This window comes from Lutzomyia longipalpis, chromosome 4 (genome assembly GCF_024334085.1).
Source record: "Lutzomyia longipalpis isolate SR_M1_2022 chromosome 4, ASM2433408v1".
Classification (NCBI taxonomy): domain Eukaryota; kingdom Metazoa; phylum Arthropoda; class Insecta; order Diptera; family Psychodidae; genus Lutzomyia; species Lutzomyia longipalpis.
Genome location: NC_074710.1, coordinates 21,426,211 through 21,445,568, shown reverse-complemented (window position 1 = coordinate 21,445,568; position 19,358 = coordinate 21,426,211). Strand labels below are relative to the sequence as shown.

The following is a 19,358-nucleotide window of genomic DNA, read 5'->3' as shown; positions in this document are numbered from 1 at the left end:
CTTTTGTGTTTTATTGCTCTCTCTCTCAAATTAATATTTTATTGACTCATTAAGCACCAATTTTCAGCAAACATTTCATGATTGTCATTTATTTTTCATTTCTTTTTATTTATTTTTTTACATTTTTGTTTTAAATCACATTTTTTTGAATAAAGTTTTCAAATATTTTCTTAATGGAAATTTTCTTTATTAATGGTATGAAAAAATGTATAAAGAAAAAACTCTTAAAATAAGATATAAAATTAATTTAAGTGATAATTTTTTTTAAGATTGATTAAATTTGAATTTAGGAATATTACTTTTTAAAATCTATTTGACTTTATAAGAAAGAATTTACAATGCATTGTCTTGAGTAACCTTTTAATTTGACTTAATTTTACTTATGGAATCTTAATAGTGTAAAAGTATTTAAGAGACTTAAGATGGTAGGCATTTTTGTGATATAAGCAGAAAATTTTTTTTTCACATTACAAAATTCGACTCTATATTCACTAAATTGACTAATTTGTCACACATTTTCATTTCAAAGGTTTTTTTTCTACAAAAAAAGAAATTTTTAGATGTAAATTCCTCTCTTAAGAATAAGAGAGGTCGCAGTTATATCCTTCATATCACATTAATTTTTATTCATTAACAAAAAAATGTCTTCCAAGTGCAGACATTCCCGTCTATGCGGATGAACGGGAGGCGCGGATTAACTGACGACCTATTCAATTTATTTTTCATTTCAAATGGTTTTATCTCTCTTAAATTAAGAGGGAACGCAATCCCGCGCTTATCAGCCTTATGTAGAGTCCTCTGCATCACGTGGACACGGGAAGCGCAGTCGTTCCTGCCCGATGACTGTGATGGGGATCATCTGGTGGAAGCGAATGAGGTCATTGAGACTTTCGTGAACCAACTGATTGGCGCCAAGGAATTGGTAGCGACCATTTGACGCGTCGACCAGGTAGTGTTTGCACCGATCATTGTCTCGGTAGGAAATGGCATAACCCCAAATTTTCTCGGAAACTCGGACTAGAAAAGTTCCTGGTGCATGTGGAATTAGGAGGTGCTCAGCTTCACTTCGTGAGAGAAAACCTGAAAAAAGAATTTTTTTAGGCATAAAATATGAATTTATTTGAAATTAACCGAAATACGGTTAGGACATAACCTAAAATTTCACATTAAAAAAGGGTTAACAAATTAAAAAATGAAAAGAATTAAATTCTCACCGTGAAACCAGTTGAGTGGGCGACTGTGCCCATCTACTCCCGCTCCTTTGGGCACCTCATCCTCACTGTACCACTTCATTACGGCATCATGGCTAGACGGACGGGACTCCATGTTGTTCAGCTTTGTCTCTGGTGCTGCATCTTCATTGTTCTGCCCCTCAACATCCTCCACTTGATCACAGCTAAGAGACATTCGGTGGACTTCGCGGGCTTTTCTTGCAATTTCTCGCCTCTTAATTTCAGCCTGTTTTGCTTTTCGTTCTGCAAGGAAAATCATTTTTTTATTGCTGCGTGAAAGGGTTGAAAAAAGGACATTATGCACAATGTATGGATATTTGTTAATATTTTTTTTTATTGAGAATTATCATTTCTTGCAGATAAATCTGAGACTGTTTAATATTTTTTTCTTAATGTAATAAAAATCATTGATTTCTGGCCTTTATCCACCCTTTCATCAGGCCCTTTGATAGCTAAAAGTGTTCCAAATTGCAACAATTTAACGACTTTCTCCGCAATTTTACACCCATAAACTCTTTTCCAAGAATAAGCGTAGAGAAACAACATGTTTTAAACTCCCCAAACTCCCATTTATGTGGGCAAAGAGTTATGTTGAAGGCAGACAGTTCAATGAATCATTTGGCGACACTCCCTCGAGAATGTCGCCAAAGATGTTTGCAAAGGAAAAGAACCTGAAAAAAAAACTTCCAGCAGAATTTCAAATTCTCTCCAAACTTGTGCTTGTCTCGCACACTTTTTAGCTCATTTGCGTAGCATTGTAATGTATAAAAGATAAATTATTACTTCCTTGCTAATTTAATTCAAGCTGTTTAACAAATAAAATAGAAAATGAAAGGAAAAACCTCCGCACAGAAGTTCTTCAAAGTTTTAAATAATTTTTCTGATAAGAACTTGAGGAAGTGCCCCAAAGTTTAGGTTTCCTTTTTAATGTAATTTCTCAAGACTCAAAACTTGTGGCATATTTTTTGTTAATTTTTTTTTTAAAGTATTTAGCGTTGCATGATTTTATTTCCGGCATCGCAGTCTTGTTTGTTTTGTGGAGCCCACGGCGGCGGGGAGGTCACAACTCAGTTCTCTGGCATTGTATAACATAGCCCCAGTCAAGTAACAGCAGCACCATACGCGGGTGCTCTGGAAGGCATGTCTTCGCTCAGTGGCATTACGACATACATACATTTATACATAAATATCCGCAAGAGCTTCGAATTATCAGGTGTGAAATGTAAAATTATGCCTAACTGCCTTTACGGTAGCATCGTTGAAAATGCATTTTTAATACAAATTTACGTGGAAAAAGCCGTTAAAAATGTCGAAAAAAAAACATTTGAATTTATTAAAAACTCCTAACAGATTAATTGAAAAATTCTTAGCATCCACAGAATCTCAGATACTAATGATTAAATTTGATTCCTTTGAAGCAAAAAATTAAAAAAAAAATAGAATTTGGAATTTTGTTCTAATTTTAGTCTTTTAAACAAAGAAGTTTATTTAATTTTGTTTGTATTAGAACTTTAAATTTTTTGGAAAATCATCCGAATTTGTTGAATAATCTAAGAATTTAGTACATATTAATACTTGAATTTAGTACTTTCTGGACTTGAATTTAGTACTTTTCTGTTTTTTTTTGTCTTAAACTGAGCGCCTTTATGACTAAAAACCGAAAAAAATATTTTTATATTGAAATTGATACTTTTTAAACTTGAATTTAGTACTCTTAAAGCTTAAATTAAATACTTTTTACGCTTGAATTTAGTATTCTTTAAGTTTAAATAAAATACTTTTTGATCTTGAATTTAGTACTTTTTAAGGTTTTTAAGCTTGAATTAAATACGTTTTAAGCTTAAATTAAACACTTTTTAGGCTTAAATTTAGTACATTTTGTATTTGAATTTAGTACTCTTTAGTACTTATCGGTCTTTTTATCCTTAATCTGAGGCGCCTAAGGGCAAGAAATGTTATTTATGTAATTGGTTTTGTTCAGCGACTCCCTTAAACATTACTATTTAAAGATAATCGATTAAAGCATTGAAGCGTATGCTCTATACATTTAGATGTAGGTAATGCATAAAATAAGATGGGGGCGTGGTTTTCATTCAAAAATGAATAAACTCCTTTTCATTAATCAAAGAAATACACCCTTATTGAAATACTTTTAAAAATCTTTTCCTTTTAACACATTTAAATAAAAGAAATCATCAAAGAATTTATCAAATAAATAAAGGATTAACGTTTTGTCTGAAAAGAAATCTTTTGTGAAATTCTTCCGACATTTTATAAGATTGTTTTTTCATGACTTTCATGCAATTTACCAAGCTAATTAGTCAGAGTTCTTCTAGCAAAACACTTTGGTTTTTGATAACATTTCTGACGTCCCTCCATTGTTACTCACAACTCATGCGTTTTTCTTTTTTATCAACTTGCGCCTTTTATGGCTCAACATTTATGACTTTTTTTCTTGCAAAATTATCAGGGGATTGTTAGGCAATACTCGATGTAAAATAGAATAAAATATGAATACCTTGTTCTTTCCATAGTTCCTCTTCCTGCTTAGCTGCTTCCTCAGCCTCACGTGCAGCATCTTGTTGCTTCTTCTGCATCCCCTTGAGGATCTCACATGTCCTCTCGCCAATGAGTCGTTGCTCCCACAGCTGTACACGAGCTGCCACCTTCTGTGTTGCCTTGCTGTTGAGTGAGATCTCCTGCAGAACATCGCGCTTCTTGTCGCCGGCATTGCTGTTGATGTTGAAATTTGTGATTGCCTTGTAGCCGGTGGGCTTGTTTGGTGGAACTGCAGGGGCATTTTGGCTGTTGTTGATCCTCTCGCGCAGCTCATCGACAGAACAGTAGATTTCCATATCCTCAATTTTGGGCATTTCATCGTCTTCCAGTTTACTGCTCGTGATCTGATCCAGCTCAATAATATCCGACAGCTTCACTTCAACACTCTTACGGAGTTCTTTTGCCTCAATCTCCGCCAATTCACGCGCTCTCTGTTGTGCCTCTTCCGCGAGGATCTCCTCAATGGACTTATCATCGGGATGCTCTCCCATCACCCAAACCCATGGCTCACCATCCTCACCCATGAGGAAGTCCACGGACTTTGTGCGGGAATCTGTACTCTGGCGTCGTTTGGAGGACTCCTCCTGATCCCACACACGCCATCGACGCACCTGCTCTTCACGCATAATGCAGAAGAGAGTTTGCTTCTCAGTCTCCGTGAGACCTTCCAGGAGTTCCTGGTCTACGCGCATATCTTGTAGAATTTGCTGCAGCATCTTGGATTTTTTTATTTACTGGAAATAAAAAAAATAGAAAAATATTTTATTACATTTTTGTAGATCGAGATCTTTACTCTTGTATGAAATGAAATGAAGGAGTTTATTCATTGAAGATTGTAATACAGACTTGATAATAAAATATATTAAAATTTTTTAATTTAACTTTAATTTTTCCTGATAACAGTAGGAAAAGATTTTTACAAAAAAATCTCTAGTCACGCCTCGCATTGTAATACTTTATTAATTTAATAAAGCATATGCGTCAGTGTCTTTAATTAAAGATCATCATGAGCAAAAGAATTTCTGCGTATCTATTGCTTTACGGTTCTCATTATAAACCATTTTTGGACATAAATAAAAAAAATATGCCCAAAGACTTTTTCCATTAAGCATATACGACAATGCTTTAAGTTAAGAATCATCATTAGCAAAAGAATTATTTCGTATTTATCGTTTTACTGTTTCATGAAACATTTAGTTAAAAAATTTTGAAATCACGCCCAGTGATTTTTTGTGCATATAGCATATGCGTCAGTGCTCTTAGCTTAAGATCATCATAAACAACAGAATTTATGGTTTTACTGTTTTTGTAAAAATGTAGTTCAAAGGTTTTTAAATCACGCCCATTGATTGTTTGTGCGTAAAGCATATGCGTTAACGTTTTAATTAAAGATCAGATTTAATAAAATTGATTTCGAGTTATCACTCTATTCTCTTTTTGAAAAAATATTGGCAAAAATGCTAAGATCAGGCTAATGGATTTATTTTTTGCTTAAAGCATATGCGTCACTGCTTTAATTGAAAGTCAACATATAAAAATTAATTCACATTACTCTATTTTTGACATATTCTTTTTCATAAAGCATATGCGCGACTAAGATTTTAACTGACTGAATTTTATGAAGTAATGTGGAATTTCAGTTGGTTGTTTAGACAAAATACAGCGTCGAAAGTCTAAAGATATTTTAAATTATTTTAAATATATTTTCTGCTCGTTACATATTAAAGCTGTTATGCATTTGCTTCATACAGAGAGTTTTGTGGCGTAAAGTGAGGATTTGGCTTTTTTTTGTATTAGTTCGCAAATATATATATTTTTAATTTAGTAATAATAATTCATAAAGCACATGATGATGCACAGCACATGCTTCATGTACAAACATTTTACTCTAAACTCAGTTCTAAAGAAAAAAAAAACACGTTTTGAGGTTTCATGAGTGTTTCAAGTATTCTATTCTATATTTGTCATATCTTGGTTAATATTTAGTAAAAGAAAATGTCACGAGAGCGCTAAAATGAATAAACTCCTTTTATAGGTCAAGTTTGGAGAAGGTGTAGGTAAATAGGAAATAACTGGCTGCTTTTTTGCCACATTTTACTTATTCAAATGTGCACACTTTATTAAATTGCTGATGACTTTACACCTGGTGAGATCTCTCAAAATATACCGCGCAATACCAAGCATGGCTAAACAAATAGCTATAATGGCTTTGTGTGAATGTAATTATGTTCATTGCTTCGCGATCACAATGAATTTTCTTTGAGTTTTGTAGTTTTATGAACACAAAGACGTGACTTCTCTCATCGACGAGCGACTGTTGTTCCTACACAAATGATCGTTTTAGATTTTATTCAAGAAGAAAAAAAATCCGTTAAAAGGAGATCGTGCACGAAACGTTCAATTGGGACAATTTAAATGGCAACGATCTTCCAATTTTCGTAATAATTTAAAAATGTTTTATTAAGTCGAAAGGTGAAGAAACTTCCGCTGGGAAGTTGGTCAAATAGCCCTATCAGCTAAAACGGCAGCTAAATTGTGTGGGTATTATTTTGGTCAATTCAAGTTAAACTTTATTGTTCCACAAGAAGACACCGCCATTGAATGGCTTACGCGCCGTTGTAATTTTGAAGAGAGAAAAAGATGAAAACGGCCGATATGAACGAATTAATTATGTAAGAATGTCTTGAGTTTTTTTTTCCCTTTTGTTTATGTCTCATATTGAGGAATTTGCACTTTTGCGATTTTCCGCATTAGCACGAACACCCACACCATGGCTCTATGATTTTTTACAAAAGGTAAGAGAAATTAGAAAAGTGAAAAATTACAAAGAAATTGTTTTGTTATATGATTTATACTAAATTAATAATGTATAATCATCAATCTGGTTTTAAGGAAAAAATTTTTTGATCTTTTTTTTTTAAATTTTATCACTTATGTTGAGTTTGTTCATTTAAGGATATTATTTTATTACACATTTGCATTACACTGAGATAAATCGAGGGTTGGAAAATATACTATACTAACTCATTTTTGTTGATTTTCAGGAGAGCGATTTGAAGTTTAAGAATTATTGTTAAGATCTTTCTATAATCTAAAAACAAATATTAGAAAACTCATCCCAACGATCCCAACAAACAAACTCATAAATCTCAAGAATTTTTTTTTTAACAAATTAAAGCCTCTTCCGTTAACAACACAGGATGCATTTAAAGTTCAAATAAAGACGTATTTGTTGAACAAGAAAACTCTTAGATTATTCTCAACGTACACACGACGTTATTTATTTGTGCAGAAATGAGCTACAATTAAGAAATTTGTGCTACTAGTTAATTTTTCGCAATTTTCTCGTTCATGTGAGTGAATCATTGCGGAGAATCAGTGAGGCGCAATTTTTGTCGTCTTCCAGGAAAGACTCTAAAAAAATGATTTGCAGAATTTAATAATTTAGAATTGAGTTTATGACAAAAACTCTTGAGGTGGCCAATCAATCGTGAAAATCAATTTGATCTACTTATGTGTCCGTTGAGCATTCAAGAAAATATTTTGTAGCCACACAAGACACCAACAAGAATAGTCTTTTATGGCAAAATAAAAGCATTTCTGTTGCGTATTTGATGCTCCTGTCTCTTTGGACATTCTTCTGATTCCTCTGCCAGAAGTTTAGAGAAGGTTTGGAATGCAAATGATGGAGCAATAAAATGCATTAAAAGAATTTCTTCTGTTGACTTTGTGAGAAGTTTCATTGAGAAGATGTTGCTGCTACGTTCTTCCTCATATACAAGGCGCTTATTGAAGTCACTGTCGCATAGATAAATTGACTATATAATGTTTCAAATGACCCTGAATGTGTATCAAACCGAAGCACCTTTATCTCAATTACATTTCCTTCTCTCACTCCAATGATTCAGGTCAGTTTGTCTCTGCGCGCTCAAAGCTTCTTTCGCAGCTTTGCTTGGAGTATGGAATATTTTTCTAGCTCAGAGAAAGATTAAAATGATAAAAATAAAATTTATTGAATTAAATAGATTAAGATAAAGATGTTTTATCAGTGGGTGATGAACCTCAATGGGGGAGAATGCAAAGAGCCTCTCAGGGCTAATTGCTTTTTTGTTGTTGATAAGATGAATCCTATACTCTCTATTCTTGTCAACAAAACGTAGATTTTTGCAAAAATAGGGTGAATAGGGTCAAAGAGATTGAAAGGGGATAACCTCAAATTTGATCAAGTTCGAATTAACCTAAAATTCGCTTAAAACATCCTAGGAAACTTTTCAAAATGGCTGTCTTTGGTCAGGGGAGTAGCCATTTAAAAGGCGTCAAAAATGTTTCTTAAAAACTCGACTTATTGTAGAAATATATATTAAGTTTTGATTGATTTTACAAAACTATATTAACGGTTAGCATTAGATTAACACTTAACGTTAATTTTTTAACGTGCCTGACAATTATTTTAAATTCAGATGTTTTCAACTGATGAAAGCTCACAAATAAATGAATTTAGAATTTCTAGGTTATGTAGTGTCTACTGAAATCTCTATTCTTTCAACTACAAGCGACAAGCCCACATTGTAATTGAAGAGATGAAAAAAATAACAATGGCCACAATGAGCGTCAATTTTGCAAGCACGTGGGCGTCCTTTTGGGTCAAGATTGACCAACAAATCACCAATTAATGCTCAAAAGAGCATCATTTGCATATTGACAAAAAAACTATTGAACTTGCTCGTATGTTTGCAGAGTTATTCAACACTACTGCCTCTTTTATATGGTAATGAACTCTTTTGGTGGTTTGTCTAAAAAAAAGATGGAGCCCCTCTAAATTGCACATACAGCAATTTACTGACATGTTTTCGCATAAATTCTCCAAATAACCTCACGCGCATATGTATAATTATCATTTTTTATAAAGAGTGATTATAACACATTGAAAACTAAAATAATACGAAAAAAAGTAAATTTATTGTTATTCCATCTCTCCTTAACTGTGTGAAACTGTTCATTCTTCTTCGTGGAAGAATAAAATAACCGCATTGGACTTAAATTGCACATAATTCTTTCGCTTTGAGCGCTTTGAGGTATAAATGGGGGGGAAAAAGTGCGCGCGCGGGGCACATTAATCCGCTAAAGTTCATGCACTCCACGATGAGATTTGATGTGGTTTTTCGGTTCAATCGCAGAGGTGTGTAGCCTTGGGTTGAGACAAAAGAAGAGTCAGGCAGGTAATTGTCACAGTAGGTTTTTGGTACAAGCCCATGATCCACTTGCGACATCTTTCCCACATTTTCCCCATAGCATCAGATTATATGCCAAAAGAAGCATTAATTTATGAGATAAAAATGCAACTTCTTGCCAATTAAAAAGTTTAACTTCTGTGCATTTAATTGGAGCACATTTAAATTTAAAAATGAAAATTTTAATTGTCATTGCAATGTCAAATGAAATTATGTCAAAATATAGTAGTGTCAAAATAATCATTTTGTAGTGGAAAAAATTGCTGACATTGAACTCGTAATTCTTGAAAGAAACTCTAAAAGCAATGAATTAAATTGCAATGCAAATTATTTATTTGTTTGTCTTTCCTCTGAGTAATTCAAAAAATTTCAGATAAACAATAGTGTATTTGAGGTTATATTTTAAGGTTATGTTTATTAATGAAAAGTTAGAGCCATACATTATTTTTACATAATTACTGTTTAATATAAAATTTAAAATAAATTTTAATTTCTTAAGCACAAATCCTGAATTAGAGAAAAAATGAGGTTAGCAAAGTAAAGAAATTTTATTTTTTGACTTAATTTATCAAATAAAACTGATTAGGAGACTCAGTTTATACTATATAATCTTCTTAACTTTAGCTGAACTATAAAAGCTAAACCATTAAGGTTAAACCTAATAGTTTAAATTTACCTATTGGGCGTCAAAAATTTACGTAAAAAATTGATATAAACAGCTTTAGGGTTATCGTGTAAATAAATAAATGGCTTATAACTTTAAATTCGACATTTATGATTAAAAATTTAACTTCTCACTATAAAGTACTTAAACGACTTAAATCTCATTTGTATATCAACCTTAACCGATATAAGGTCAATTTCTTTTTCCCATTCTTGATGGTAAATTTCACATTAAAAAATGCATATTTATTTGATTTTAAAGAGAAATAAAATATAAAAATTATATTGTTTATTTAATGTGAATTTTTCCTTATTATGGTGCTACCAAAGCTTATGCAGACTTGGAGGTTTACATTTTTGCAAAGAAAAATACCAAAAAAAACAACACAAACCGGTAACATGGTCTCTCTACTAAAATATTTCGCCTTTTTTAATGAGCACGAAATACTCTACAACCAAAGTCTTCCTCATTGAAAATGTTAATGCCGAAGAAATAAAAAGTTTATTTTCTCATTCAGTGACTGGATACTACACCAACATGAGTCTTAAAAATGAAACAATTGATACAACCATGCATTAATTGTATGCTTCCACAGCACTGCAAATTATCCGTTGTTGTATATTATTTGATTTTTTTCTTCTTCTTCTTCCACCAACATTGGCTTTTCTTCTTTCTTGGGGTCTGCTCAATGTTGGCTCAATCATTTAGCTTTTCCTTCGCATGTTCAATTTTATCGATATCTTTATGTTTTTTTTATTTCAATAAATTTCACTTGGAAGAAATTGAATATTTTAAATTTTGCGAAAAGAAAAACTTTTATTTTGCTTTCAGTTTTTGGGAGAATTCAGCAAAGGAGACTATTCATTTTTATGCGCTCGTGAAAATATACGGAGAAACATTGACGCATATGTTTCGTGTACGTTGATGAAACAAAATAGAAGTGTTGTTTTTGTAGTTTTTTGAGCAAGTTCCCAGAGATCTTTTTTTAACTCATTCAAGTCTAAAAAAATTTTCTAGGTCTGCATGAAACATGAAAAGATAGAAACATCAGAGCTTTTCATGAAAATATTGAATTTTTGGATTCTTTCAAAGAATATTTCCCACTTAGAACGTTTTATTCGATCTAATATCTAAAAATAATTAAATTCCTTAAAATTAAATAAACGTTTGTATTAACGTATGAAACAAAGAATGAGTCTGGATTAACTTTATTTAATATTATTTAAGACTTTCCTCTATATTTTCTTTCTATTCGGGGTGTATTCGAAGAACGCAATAGGTGTGAGTATAAAAATGAATAAACTCCTTTGCAAAAATGATATCAATCACAACTTCAGCGAAATTGGCAATAAATTTGAATTTGAAAAAAAAATGTGAATGAGCTTTTAAGATGGGAAAATCAACAATTAAAATTTTATCTGTATACCATCAAATTGGCAATATTGGACAAACACAAAATTCATTGTTGAAAAAATAAGAGACAGCTGGACTTTCTCTTCTAAAGGCACCACCAATTAGTTCAACATTATTTAAACATCTTTTTCATTTTAAGAAGAAATAGAAGAAAAAAAACTCCCGGCAAAGACAAACACTTTCAGTGTGTTGTACCACGGCTGAGCAGGAATTCTTCGCAACTCTCTCACAGCAAAAGAAAAGACTCTAAAAACAATTTAAAATGCGTGATTTACTTTTCAAATACTTGTAGGTGTTTTGCGGGGTGTGTTCAATACAAAATTTCTTTGGCGTTTTGTGAGACTTGCGTTTTGCTGAGCGAACAAAAAAAGTAGTTTAGGTACTATGAGAAACTCAACACGCATTTAGGCGTTCAAAATGCACTAATTCATTAACCATTAACTATTTTTCCTCCATCTACGCACTATTTTCACGTGCAATTTCCTTTAAAAAAAAGAAAGAAAAAAACTCACAGAAGTTGGTAATTTTGCGAATTTTTCTTATTGATTTTATTGGCATGAGGAAGCAGTTTTTCCGGCACTTTTCACATTATTTTTATAATTTTTTAATTTGATTTAATTTTACTGTTAATTTTTGTTTTTGAATATTTACAATTAGATTCTCCATTCTCCCCTAAATTTTATTTAATTCATTCAATTCATTTCATTTTAATTCTGAAGGAAATCTTTTATTTACGGAATTGACCACAATGTGCGTCTACGAAATATCAGGGCGTTGTTTGTTAATTTTATAGGAAGTGGTGGGAGACCTTAACTTTATGGTAAGTGTCTGGACTAACATAAATTTTATTTATGATCAGAAATGACAAATGTAAGAAGACCCAATAAGAACTAAAGTATTTCATTAGTTTATTTATTAATGAAAATGACCTAAAAATTTTTCACAGCATCTTGACTCAATTTCCTCGCATTTTCCTCATATTTTTCCCTCTAAATTACTAAATTATATCACAATCATCACAATGTGCTGTGTTAGTAATCAGCTGCTTCCAATCTATGTTGCTTAATCACCTCTCTGATCAAAGCTTGTTAATCAATGACTTTATTTTTCTTTTTGCGGAATACTTATCGATGTGCGTAACGCGACAAAGACGTCTTTTTCTTTATTATTTTCTTCCGATATAAAACAAACACAAATAAACATTCTTGCAAAGCTGCGTGTATACCATATACGGCCTCAAGCCACACAGACGCCATAAGAGAGCTGGGAGATTTCCGCTGAGGCAGAAAATGTGTGACTCACTTGAGGGCAAGAAGAGGAATGCGCAGACGTCTTATGTACAGAGCATGTTGTGTATGTTGTATTAATAGGAAATTTAATTTACTACAAAATTAATACTGGAAGAAATGAAGCGCTAAACCTTCAAATGTCTTGAATGGAGAATTTTTTTACAGATTAAAGCTTGAGATTTTTTTTGTCTTATAAATCATCTGTGATATTCAAATGTTGTATTTAAGGCCAATAATTGCTCTGATATTTTCTGTGTTCTTTAAAAACTTCAGGCTTGGCTTAGGAAAATTAAGCCTGACCTAAATAACTTAGGCCTTGCTAAAGAAAAAACTTAGACTTTGCATAAAAAACTCTGGCCTAGTTTATCAAAAATTAGCCTATTTTAAAAACTTGGGCCTACCTTAAAAACTTAGGGTTTTCATTAAAAACTTTAGGCTTGGTTTAGGAAAATAAAACCTAACATAAAAAACTTAGGTCTTGCTAAAAAGAACTTAGACTTAGCATAAAAAACTCAGGCCTAGTTTAAAAACTTAGGCCTACCTTAAAAAATTTAGACCTCTCTATAAAAACTTAGGCCTGGCTTAGGAAAATTAAGACAAACCTAATAAACTTGAACCTGAGTGAACAAAACTTAGACCTTGCCTAAAATAAAATTAGGCCTACTTTAAAAACTTAAGCATGGTTTAGGAAATATTAGCCTAGGCTAAAAACTTTAGGCCTAGCGGGTCTAGCTTAAAAGAATTGGGAATATCTGTAATAACTTAGGCTTCGTTTAAAAATTTTCAGGCCTTGTTTGGGAAAACTTGGTTTAGCTTAAAATATTAACCAAACTTAAGAAGCTTAAGCCGGTACAAAAAAGTTTTTAAAAATTCGTTTAATTTCTAACATTTTGCCGATTTAGCCTCATAGAAGGGTTAGAAATTACATCTCTGAAAATAATTTTAAAAAAAAACCTCCAAGTCGATCCTAGAATTTTTTTAAAAGACTTTCCACTTCCTTAAAACGGTTTTAACAGTTATTTTTAAAGAGGATTAGAAAAAAAATTCAATTTTTAACATTTCATTTCTACCAACATAACTCGAAGCACTTACTTTAATATAGGGCTCTTTGCTACTTGAGATGATTCTCTCGATCACACAGAGTGTAAGAAGGAAAAAAAAAAACTCCGTTGAAGATGAATTAATTCTCTGTGGGATATTTAACACAGCTCGGATATCGTTTCCACTTTCCGTTTGGTAATTTTATGACATTTTTCAGCGAACTTTTTTTTGTGTCTACCGCCTTTTGAGGTCACCACAATTGGATTTCTTCACTCCACAACAATTCACAAGAGATCTCTTTTATCTCAAAGCCACTCCAATGGTTTCTTATATCTCCTTCTCTTTACCTTCGCGCGCGATCTCAAACGTCTTTCACGTATGAACAGCAATTGAACGACATTTAGCAATTGTAATTCGGCTCTGTGGCGAATTTTCTTTGCAAAATGTGTGTTAAAAAAAAATGGGCAATAAATCACTAAAAAACAGAACTTTTTTTTGTGGGTTTTTTATAAAGAGGAAAAACCCCGACGTGATGAAAAGCGCAGCTTCGTGATCAACACAAGAAACTCTGCAAGATTTTCAACAGAAAAAAAAAAGAAATATGGAACACTTTATGGAGCCGCGATCGCGTTTTCTTATCCACTCGGTGCGCAAGTCGACTTCCAACTGTTTCACCAACACTTTCCGTCGATTCAGTGCACCGTTTTCAAGCCACAAAGAAGTATCATAATATAATGGAATGTATATGAATGGAATTGGGTTTGGCTTAGTCCGCACATGTGAGAGTATTGGAGACCCGTCGAGTGAGTTTATCTCGCGGGCCTGATGGTGGAATCTTACAAGAAAAACAGCCTGGCCCAGACAAAAAGAAAACGAACGTTGTGGAAGCGATTTTTTTTAAACTGGAACCATTTCCAAACTATCCGTTTTTTTTTTCAGGGAGAAGAAGATACACAAAACTGGGCACAAATGAAGCCAAAAAGCACGTGGAGCTCCTAAGTTTGTATGAACTGGGAATGAGCTGCGATCTCTCGGTGATTGGTCAGCATGTGGCGCAATACAGTGACGTCCAAGGGTGCTAGTTGTGGTGATAAAATTCCATCACAAAGCCAAGAGATAATCGCACCTGTGAGGTCTGTGAGTTATCAACATAGCGAGCCAGGTACCTTCGCAATAGGTGATAACCAATTGAGATTGAGATCACTGAAATAGGTCACATTGCGCGAAGTTAAAATTTTGCAACTTATAGAGACCCAAGTCCACATATTCCTTAAAAAATTGGAGCACTAATCAAACTTTTCTTTATTACCTTAACCCATCCTCACTTTTTGTATGATATATCATACGCAAAATTGGTAGTTTTTGATTAATTTTTATGACGCGAATTCGCAAAATTTTCCATCCGGGTTAGTGTTTTCCACTTTTATAAACCCTAAACTCTTTATATTAATTTTCCTGGGTGTTAAAAACTTAAAATAATGTTATTTTTTGACAAAAATATAAGTGTATCCAATTGCAATGTTGTCCGGGAACCATAATGTGTGTATTTTAAGTGACAATTTCCTTTTTCTCCGTAATATTTTGTGCAAAATCATTTATTTATTAATAAAACATTGTGAATTAACCAAAATATCCGTCTCCGGCCGTAAATTATTTAATATTTTACGCGAAAAACATCTGCGTATGATATATCATACGTTGGTTGAATTGAGGTACTTTTTAGGTTAAAGTGCGAGTTTATTTGTGATGGAAGATTTAAGGGTTTGGGGATGAAAATATAAATTGCAGTGAAAAGGAATGCCAGGAAGTGCTAAATCAAGTACATCGTAAGTATTAAGAAGTACCTAATACCAGGAAATATAAAAATTATAGCGAAAATCTTGATTTTTGTAGGTCTGAGAATGAAGAAGGATAGTACATCCGGCTCTATCCGGAGACTTGTCAGCATGCTCACAAGAAGTCTCCGTCCTAGAGCAAACCATGCAACATGAGATGGTTATTTTATTTCCTGGCTACGCAACTGTTAGCGATGAGGATAACTGTGGTAATAACGACAAGTTCAGTCTCTATATTCTTAGAACTAGAACTCTACAAGAACGCAGTGAGTTGATTCTGAAACCCAAGAATTGGAGTTCTTTTGGATAAATTAATTAATTCTGGTCCAAAATCTAGCCAGAATACTTAATTTCAGCATAAATTATGTAATTTATGCATTTAAATAAATTAAAATTGTTGTTTCCACACTGAGAAAAAAATAGATTTTTTCAACCCCCTTTGTTCAAACGTATGATATATCATACGGTGTCTACCGACGCCCCCATGGGGGCTAAAATTTTTTTTTTTCAGGAATTATATTTCTTATAGGCTTATTAGTCAAATTCTAGAAAATGAAGGTCCTAGGTACAGAAGATCTATGACCTCGTTAGCATGGGTTAAAAATTAAATGAAATATTCTATCAATATGAAAGACTTAATTGTGTCAATAAGAACATGAATCATTTTGATCACTTTGCTTGTACATGTTGGGCATTTCCAGTTAAACAAGAGAATTAAAGCTTTATAGAAGTTTTTTTTTAACCCCTTCAGGTCCATTGGGTCGTACGCTCACCCAAAGACTCGAATTTGAAAAAGTTTCATTTTGTATAGTTATTTTTTTTTTTAAATATTGTGTCCAAATTAGTACAAGACTAAGTATTTACAGTCCCTGAATATTTTATGAACACAAAAGAATATCCCCAAGGACTTACAGGATCAGGAAGGACGAAAAACTGAAAATTTTTGAGTTCGGATTTTCTGCAAAAAATGTCTTATTTGAGCTCAAAGGAATCCCCAAAAATTATTTTCAGTTCAATCAGCTCGCTAGATTGATCGCGGACCTGAAAGGGTTAAAATTAATTCTATCGCAGATTTGTCAGTGTTAGGAAACTCAGAGGAATTTCAGGATTTTTTACATGAGTACCATTTTACAAATACGGCATCAATAAACTGTCTTGATCTTCTCAAACAAACTATCCTTGAAGTCAGATTCCTGATATAATTGTTCTTCTTCATATGATAAAGTAAGAGGAGGCTTTCGGGATTTGCCTACGTGAGGACCGTTGTACGTATATGTTAGTTCGTGAAGTTCATCAATATTCTGATCTTAATAAATCAACGTGTTCTTCTATGTTGAAATGTAAGAGCTTGGGATGTCTCAAGATACTTCTACGTAAGAACTAATTCGTGAAGACTTTTTTACGAAATTAGATGCCTCAATATTCTGATACAACTAATATTAAAATCTATTCAAAAATTACGAGCTGTAACAAAATCCGAGATATTGACGACTATATAATTTACTTCTTAAAAAAATAAACAATTTTGTATTACTTTCAGAGTCTTTAAATAGAGGATTTTATTTAAATCTTCATCAGGCCCTTAAAACTGGGGCAAATGTGTCTCGAATTAAATTCCCCCCACCCCCCAAAAAAATTGTCCTTTCAATAGGAAATAGGTATTCCTTCACCGCCTAGTTGTAACCTGATAAAATTCTATGAAAGAATAAAGGTAAAAATGTCGTAATCTTTGATTAATCATCAAGTTCGCAGTTTGACAAATAGAAATATCGTGCGAAAAATGTTATGAGTTGCAAAACAAATGTATAAGAAACCGATAAAGTCGCTCAGCTTTTTTTCACCTCATGGATACATTCATTATCGTGATTCCCCGCGCGAGTATTGTGATAAGGTGCGAATTTCTCTGTGCGGAATTTATTTTCTTATCAATGCTCCAAAATCAATATTTGCGCTCATTTGTAAATTTAAAGAGGGTTGGAAGAAAAATTGCAAAGAAATTCACAAAATATTTCCTCACTTAAGGAAAGTTCCTTGAATTTTGGAGGACTGCTTATTATTATTAGATTTATTTTATTCAGGTACTTTTTTCTAGAGGACTGCTTAAGAGATGAGATTAAGGTGTATTTTTTTCCCTTAATCTGGAGGCGAGTTTACGTGACTTTTTTTTCAGTGTCCCTCATTTGGTATGCGCTGTACGATTGCGCTTCTGCGAAAAACCATATGTGAGAATATTTCTCTATGGCAGAATTTCTTTGTGCAGAAATTTTGTAAATATTTACCGAGAGTTGAATATTCAAAAAAATAAATAAATAAATAAATAAATAAATAACTTGAGCAAATGGCATTATGTGGATGCGGAGTAAAAGCCTCTACTCTTTTTACTTTGAGAGTGCCTCATATAATTTAGTTTGTAAGGTCAAATTAGATGGCAAAAGTGTTGGAAATTTTGCAGAGGCGAATACTTGTTGCGAATTTTCTGTGTGTGCGGTGCTATCTCGGGTAAATCTCATCGTAATTTTAAATTCCAAAATGATGATCGATGACAAAGAATGGGTTTGGTCGTGAGCTTATGTGGTATTGCTAAATCCTCATGGAGAGTATTTAAAAAAAAAATTTCTATACTCGAAATATCAATAAGAGTCGCACAGGAAAAGAATCGTTAAGAAATTTTATTGCTTCTTGTGGCAATTTTCCTCTTCTTGTACGCGTTTTGATAGTTTTTCTTGTTGCTCGCGGAGCTTCCTCATTCCATGACCTTTCCGCATTTTTATCAACGACATTTGAAGCATGAATTTTTTGTTTTGGAGGGAAAATAATTTCAATCAAAACTTGTATATTACATAAAAAATGTGGAGAAAAAGTTGTAAAAATGCGGAATTTTTTCTTCAATAAACCGGCATTTAAAAGTAACACGAAGTAGATCAAAAACTTAAAGTGAAGTTAAACATGAAAACCTCTCTGAATTATTACAGCGTATGAATTACTCGCTTTTCGATATTTTAAATGGTGCAGCAATATTTTACATTTTGTTGTAAATTGAAACTGCAGAATAAATTGAATTTTTTAACGAAAAATAGTTCGACGAATAGTTCGAGTCTTCTTGAAAAATAGTTCGAAACTTCCTCCTAGCAAATAATTCGAATCTTGACGAATATTTCAAAGATTTTCTTTAAATAAATATACCTCTTTCCCTTAATAGTCTCAATCATGATATTCTGAGAGTCTCAATAACAATATATTGAGCACGCTAATTTACCACATAAAACTACAATTTAGTTGCTTCAAAATGTCTTTTTTATTATTTTCTTTTCATTTTATTCAAACAATTTCCAATGGAAATCACAAAACAATATAAGTTCAAGCCACTTTTTTATGTGCTTTATTTGATTTTATATCACAAATAAAAAGACACATTTTATTGTATTTTAATTTGAAAAAAAAAATGTCTCTGTGGGAATAAACTCATTTCGTATTAAATTTCTTTTTTTATGTTCGCGCGAAAAATCACGAGTTTTTACTTTAAATTATCATTTTTGTGGTCATTTTGACAAATATCTAGTGCATGAAATTAATCTTTCAGCGTACAGAAGAAATACGCGGTGCAATAAAATTGCCAAATTGGAGAAGATAAAATTTTAAATGAAATTGGAAATTGATTGAAATTTCCTCTCAATTGGGGAAAAGTTTGAATTATCGCTCATGGAGTCTTAAGAGTTGAGCCCTTTCGTTTTAAATTTTCTAAAATAGATATTTTTCTTAAGAACACAAAGATAACCTTTGGGGGAGGAAAAATTCCAGTTGTAGCTCCAGCCCAACGTTTTGGAGACCATAATAAACTACATAAAGATTGCAGAGAGAACATAAAAAAGTGAGACATTCTATTTATAAAAGGCGTGTTGTGTGTGTGTGGAAAAGCAGGATTACCATCGGGTAGGGCAGAGAAAGTTTGTAGTCAAAGAGATTTTTAATTTTTCAGAGGATTAAGTTTGGTTTTTCCTTATGAAATTTGGATGTTTCTGAGTTATTTTCCTTATTAGAATATCCCTGATTTAGTCGTTTATTATTGTATTAAATAAAATAAAAACCAACAGTAA

The 19,358-nt window shown here is 32.5% G+C and overlaps 1 protein-coding gene across 1 annotated transcript; it reads right to left on the bottom strand.

Moving 5' to 3' along the window:
* Nucleotide 1: 1 nt before the first annotated feature.
* Nucleotides 2–14,464, bottom strand: LOC129794859 (SH2 domain-containing protein 4A-like). Its single transcript, XM_055835758.1, has 4 exons — nt 13,481–14,464; nt 3,751–4,525; nt 1,215–1,475; nt 2–1,080 (listed from the first exon to the last, which is right to left on the bottom strand). The coding sequence occupies exons 2-4, from the start codon at nt 4,505–4,507 to the stop codon at nt 785–787; spliced, it is 1,314 nt and encodes a 437-aa protein (XP_055691733.1). The 5' UTR covers nt 4,508–4,525; nt 13,481–14,464; the 3' UTR covers nt 2–784.
* Between the last annotated feature and the right edge of the window lie 4,894 nt (nt 14,465–19,358).

Coding starts and splice junctions, on each gene's coding strand:
- LOC129794859 (XM_055835758.1), bottom strand. CDS start 4,507: ATGCTGCAGCAAATTCTACAAGATATGCGCGTAGACCAGGAACTCCTG. Junction 1,476..3,750: donor GGAACTATGGAAAGAACAAG/GTATTCATATTT, acceptor TTTTCCTTGCAG/AACGAAAAGCAAAACAGGCT. Junction 1,081..1,214: donor CCCACTCAACTGGTTTCACG/GTGAGAATTTAA, acceptor TTCTTTTTTCAG/GTTTTCTCTCACGAAGTGAA.